The sequence below is a fragment of the Limanda limanda genome, chromosome 3 (assembly GCF_963576545.1).
Source record: "Limanda limanda chromosome 3, fLimLim1.1, whole genome shotgun sequence".
NCBI lineage: Eukaryota > Metazoa > Chordata > Actinopteri > Pleuronectiformes > Pleuronectidae > Limanda > Limanda limanda.
In genome coordinates, this window is record NC_083638.1 from 32326147 (window position 1) to 32330894 (window position 4748).

At 51.2% G+C, this 4748-nt stretch overlaps 1 protein-coding gene across 1 annotated transcript; it reads right to left on the reverse strand.

Annotated features, from left to right (window-relative positions):
- Positions 1 to 220: 220 nt before the first annotated feature.
- Positions 221 to 3585, reverse strand: mex3b (mex-3 RNA binding family member B). The gene is made up of 2 exons (XM_061068903.1): positions 3360 to 3585; positions 221 to 1626 (listed from the first exon to the last, which is right to left on the reverse strand). Exons 1-2 carry the CDS (start codon positions 3583 to 3585, stop codon positions 221 to 223), a joined length of 1632 nt encoding a protein of 543 aa, XP_060924886.1.
- Positions 3586 to 4748: the final 1163 nt, after the last annotated feature.

The following is a 4748-nucleotide window of genomic DNA, read 5'->3' on the forward strand; positions in this document are numbered from 1 at the left end:
TTGAAAATATTTCCCCAGGCTACAGTGTATTATTAACAACTATGACTGAGCCCCAAAAGGGTGTCTGTCCCTTCTTCTAGATACTGCAGCCTCTTACATACATATGTATATCTATGTACACATTACAGATGATTGGGTGATACCATTAAAGCAGTATGAGGAGTCTGTTGTTGCTATTGTAGCCTGTCTTGCTGACGAGATAGTCAAAGAGTTTCACTTCTTATGAAAATATACGTATAGCCTGAGTGACGCCGGTGTGGCAGACAGGGCATTTGGGCTCGCTCCTCTCACAGATTCGATTGGCACATTCCATACAGAAGAGGTTGTGCCCACAGGGGACCAGCGCTGCGATGACCTCACTTTCGAAGCAAACAGAACAATCACGGCTGCCCTTTCGGCTTGTTCCTGAAGAGGTGGAGGAGGATGAAGACGAGGAAGTGGATGAGGCGGAGGAGTCGCATGCAACCCCAGGTAGGTGAGGGCCCGGCAGGGAAGCAATGGTACTGGAGTAACCAGGGAAACTGAGCGGACCATCACCCGGGTCACTGCGCACCCTTCGGGCTAACGGGTGCTCAGTGGGGCCTCCAGTGTGGCTATGGAGTGGAGGGGACAGTCTGGGCTGTGGGGTACATCCATTAACCCTTCTCTGACTCGCCACTATCCCATTGGCATTAGTGGACGTATTGGTGGGGAACATGGCTGATGTTGGGGTGGGGGAGCTGCCTCCAGTTGAGGAGGGGGTTATGCGACTATCACACTGGGACCACAGGAGACCTGGTGGGGCTTGTGTTGGGTCAAACCCTGGTGAAGAGTCAAAAGTCAGATCAGTGCAGTCAGGCGAGATCACCTCACTTCCGTAACCAAAACCGTTGCCATTGGTGTTGACGTTGATGTTGTTGTTATTGTTGTTCCCATTATTGTTGGTGGTGGTGTAACTGAGTGCGGGGCTGGGGGGGCTGTAGTCAGCCATGCGTGAACTGTTATTACCAAAGTAGGAGTCTGTGGAGGCACTGCCCAGAGAGGAGGACGAGTCGTTGCGGTAGTTGGAGAAGGGTTTTCGCACTGAAGCGAGGGTCAACCCACCATTTGGCTTGGACCACAGGGTGGCATGCCCGTGCAGATCAAAGCCAACATCCGTGCCATTAGCATGGAAGTCATTTTCATCCTGGACCTCAATAAGGCCTCCTGTCCTCATAGCGATGTGGGCTTCAATCTCTTCACGTGCTCTGTCCACATTCTCTGGCATCCCCGTCACCTCAAACACTGGCTCCTTATCTCGACTGGGTGTCACAATGTAGGTGTGGGTCTGTTGCTGGATGCGCTTGATAGTGGCACCCTTGGGGCCAACAACCAACCCCACCACACGGTAAGGCACCCTCACCTGGATGGTCGTCTGTCCGGGCAGGTTAGGTGGTCCAGGGACAGGGGTACCACTCCCGTTCAGGCTGGTGTTTTTGTTTCTGGAGGCTCTGATCATGGAGAAGTGCTCAGCAGCTGAGATGATCTCCCGTCTGGCCATAGCCACGTCCTCCCTTCTTCCAGTCACCACAAAAACAGGCTCCTCACCTCGAACAGGGGTCTTGATGTAGGTGTTGGTCTTGGCTCGCAGTGCTTTGATCTTGCAACCTGAGGCATGGAAGCAAATGGGGAAAGTGAGGACATGTCCAACATAACAACAGCTTGAAACATGTCATGTGTTAAATCATTATTTATGGACTATTCAAAACAGCTGCTGTATGTTTATTATTGTCTCTCAAAAGGCCAATGGTCTGAGAAATGAACCCCCCCCCCTTTTTTTGGAGAAGAGCAAATTTAAACCACATGCTGCACAGCCTCTAAACATACAGCAGGACAACAAAACTTGCTGCTGGATCCACAATGTGGCCTGTTCATTTACTATAATACAGTCAACACTTACAACATCAGCTGTTTAGCTTGTACTCTTATTTCACACTTAATAGCATTGTGGAGGGAGAAACTTCATCATTTCTTAGCCTGACGCATGGCAGTGCAATGCCGGCACATTAAGCCGCATTCCAACACCTTCCAGCACAAACGCACATCTCTCTATGATCAAATGTCTGGCTGAGGAAACAGTCGAGGAAGAATGACATAATTAGTAGAGCAGAGCCTGCTGAGCGGGACAGGGGGATGCAGGGGAGGGTGAACCCACCTCAACTCAGTCTGCACAGTCCATTGAAATTCAGCCCTATCAGTCTGCTGCAGGTTAAATGAGGACCAGTTCTCTTATACAAGGCTCAAAGCAGCCCCTTAGGAGAGGGTTAATGCTCAGTTTATAAATAGTTATCTTCAAATGGTAATAAAAGGGGGTGTGTGTGTTGGGGGGGGGGGGGTGTCTGATGTAAATAAATGTGGTTCACAAATTGATTTGCCCCACTGTAAAGTCCCGGTAGGTGCATGCTCCCTTACTATTCCTTTGTTTTTCTGGGAACAACAGCAGCAGCAGCAGCAGCGTTGCAGGGAGGGGAGATGATTCCGCATATGTAACCAGGCACCAGCACCGCCCTGCAGCTGGAGGACAGGCTGGCTCTGTGCAGCTAGGGGCGTCTGCTGCTGGTGGCAAGGTAAGATCGTGACCGTTGTCCTAATGTGATCCTGCGCTGCTCCTCGCCACACACCGACCTGCTGCAAGCCGCTTACTAACCAACCCAGACACTCTGTGGTTCCCGCTCCACTCGCTCACTGACCTACATGTCCTGCTTCACCGAATAATGACCAATAACCGGACGTGAGCGCTCGGTGCTGGTCCTCACTCAAACGTGTCTCTTCATTTAATAAGAGTGGGTGTTTGATGTCCCAGAACGAGGAATCCGTTCTATTCAAAACCAAACCCCAACGTGTTTTAAGCCATTTAATGATACATGATTTGCCTCGAAGCATATAATCATCCGGTAGTATCACTTAGTGTCTCATCCGAGCTGGGTCGGGGAGATCTCCATTCAACACAGACAGACTCTTCCCAGCAGGCTCTTATTCTACTTAAATGTCAACTTCTTGAATTGGCTTCTGCTGCTCGCCGCCGCCCACCTCATAGTATTTATAGAGGAGGAACAACGTGCGGCCAAGTGACGAGACGGTAGCACAAGTACACGTTCTACTACCAGGTGGATTTATAGAGATGTGTTGAACTACATATACAGAAAAGATAACACACAGCAGCCCAGGTGCCTGTGCAGACAAGCCACGCCACGCCGTGTTGTTAAGTTGTTGCATGCAGTAGTAGAGCGTGTAGTGGGATTGTGTTCCTCCCACACAGCTGCTACCTGAGGCGCTCGGGTGCACGGCTCAGCTGCACAACATGACAAAACAGAGACACTGAGACCCACACAAACACACACCTTGTCTGCCAACAATCTCTGCCACATGCTCGGAGCTGGGCACCGGGACGCATTCCGTCATGTTGACGCTCCTCTTCCGGGGCTCCTGGTTGTCGTACAGCGGGTTGTCGTCGTTGTCCAAGCCGAGCAGGGCGAGCTGGTCCAGGGCGATCTGCAGCGCTCTCTGCTCGTCCAGCGCGTCCCCCCCCCCCGGCACGCTGCTGTCGGCGAACAGCGAGCTGGGCATCTTTGCGGCTTCGCAGCGGTGCGGGGTCGGATAACAGGCGAGAAGGAGGGCGGAGAAGGAGTGACCGGAGGGGGAGAAAGAGAAGGGGGGAGAAGAGGAGGGGAGAGGCGCCGGACCCGGTTCTCAATAAATGTCCCGTGCAAATAAATCAGGGCGGCTGTGAGGGGGGGGGAGAAGCGGAGCAAGGTGTTGCAAAAGAACATCCACCCGCTGCGTTGCCCCGATCCACACTGGGGGTCCCGGTCCGAGCCGAGCCGAACCGTGCCGTGCCGGGCTGCGCTGCGCTGTGCACGGAGAGGAGGAAGACAGCGGGTTGACTCCAGAGCCGGCGCTGGCTATAGTAAGAATCTTCCTCCCGGACAAAGGGCCCCTCCCCGGCTGCTCTCCCTCAGGTCCGCTGCTGCTTCTGTCTGAGGCTCTGCACAGCCAGACAGAGAGATGTGCGGGTGACGTCACTGCCTGGGCAGGGACGATGCGGTGCTGGGGGATCATTTGCATATCCGCGAGCTGATTAGCTGAGCGTGCGTTTGGTGGGCGGGGCTTGATCTAAAGAGCATTTTCTTTGTTCTCTTTGTCTGCTCCTGTATGTTGTATTGACACAGAACAAAGATACGAAAACATGAAGCCACCACAGTGGACAACAACAGCCTTCTACTCTTAATAAATCCCCACACATGCACATGCAACATATGATCTGTGAGTCGGCTTGGCCCTCCTCTCCTGTCTCTAACTGTTTTAGGCCATTTTCACTTTTATTAAAGTATATGTGTATTATATATAAATATATAGTGCAAAGTATAACTATTATTTCAAAGTGTATAAGGATAACTATTATTTTGATGTTTTGAAGATGCTTCCCCTGAGTTTACAGCCACAGACATTGGTATCAGGACTGCATCACCTCAGATGACCCTCTGTGGGGGGAGATGGGGACACTGGGTGTATGTATGTATGTGGTGAAAGGAAAACAACAAAACAGGCAACATTTGGCACGTCTGCAAACTGCAGCTCACAGTGTTCAGGGCCCTTGAGATCATGTATAATCTCAACAGCTTTAAACCCATATTCAGAATCGTTTTTATTCTAAGAATTGCACATATGCTTTTTTCTTTTAAATGTGGGTAAACCAGTTTTTTTTAAATGTGTTCTATTACTCCCTGCCG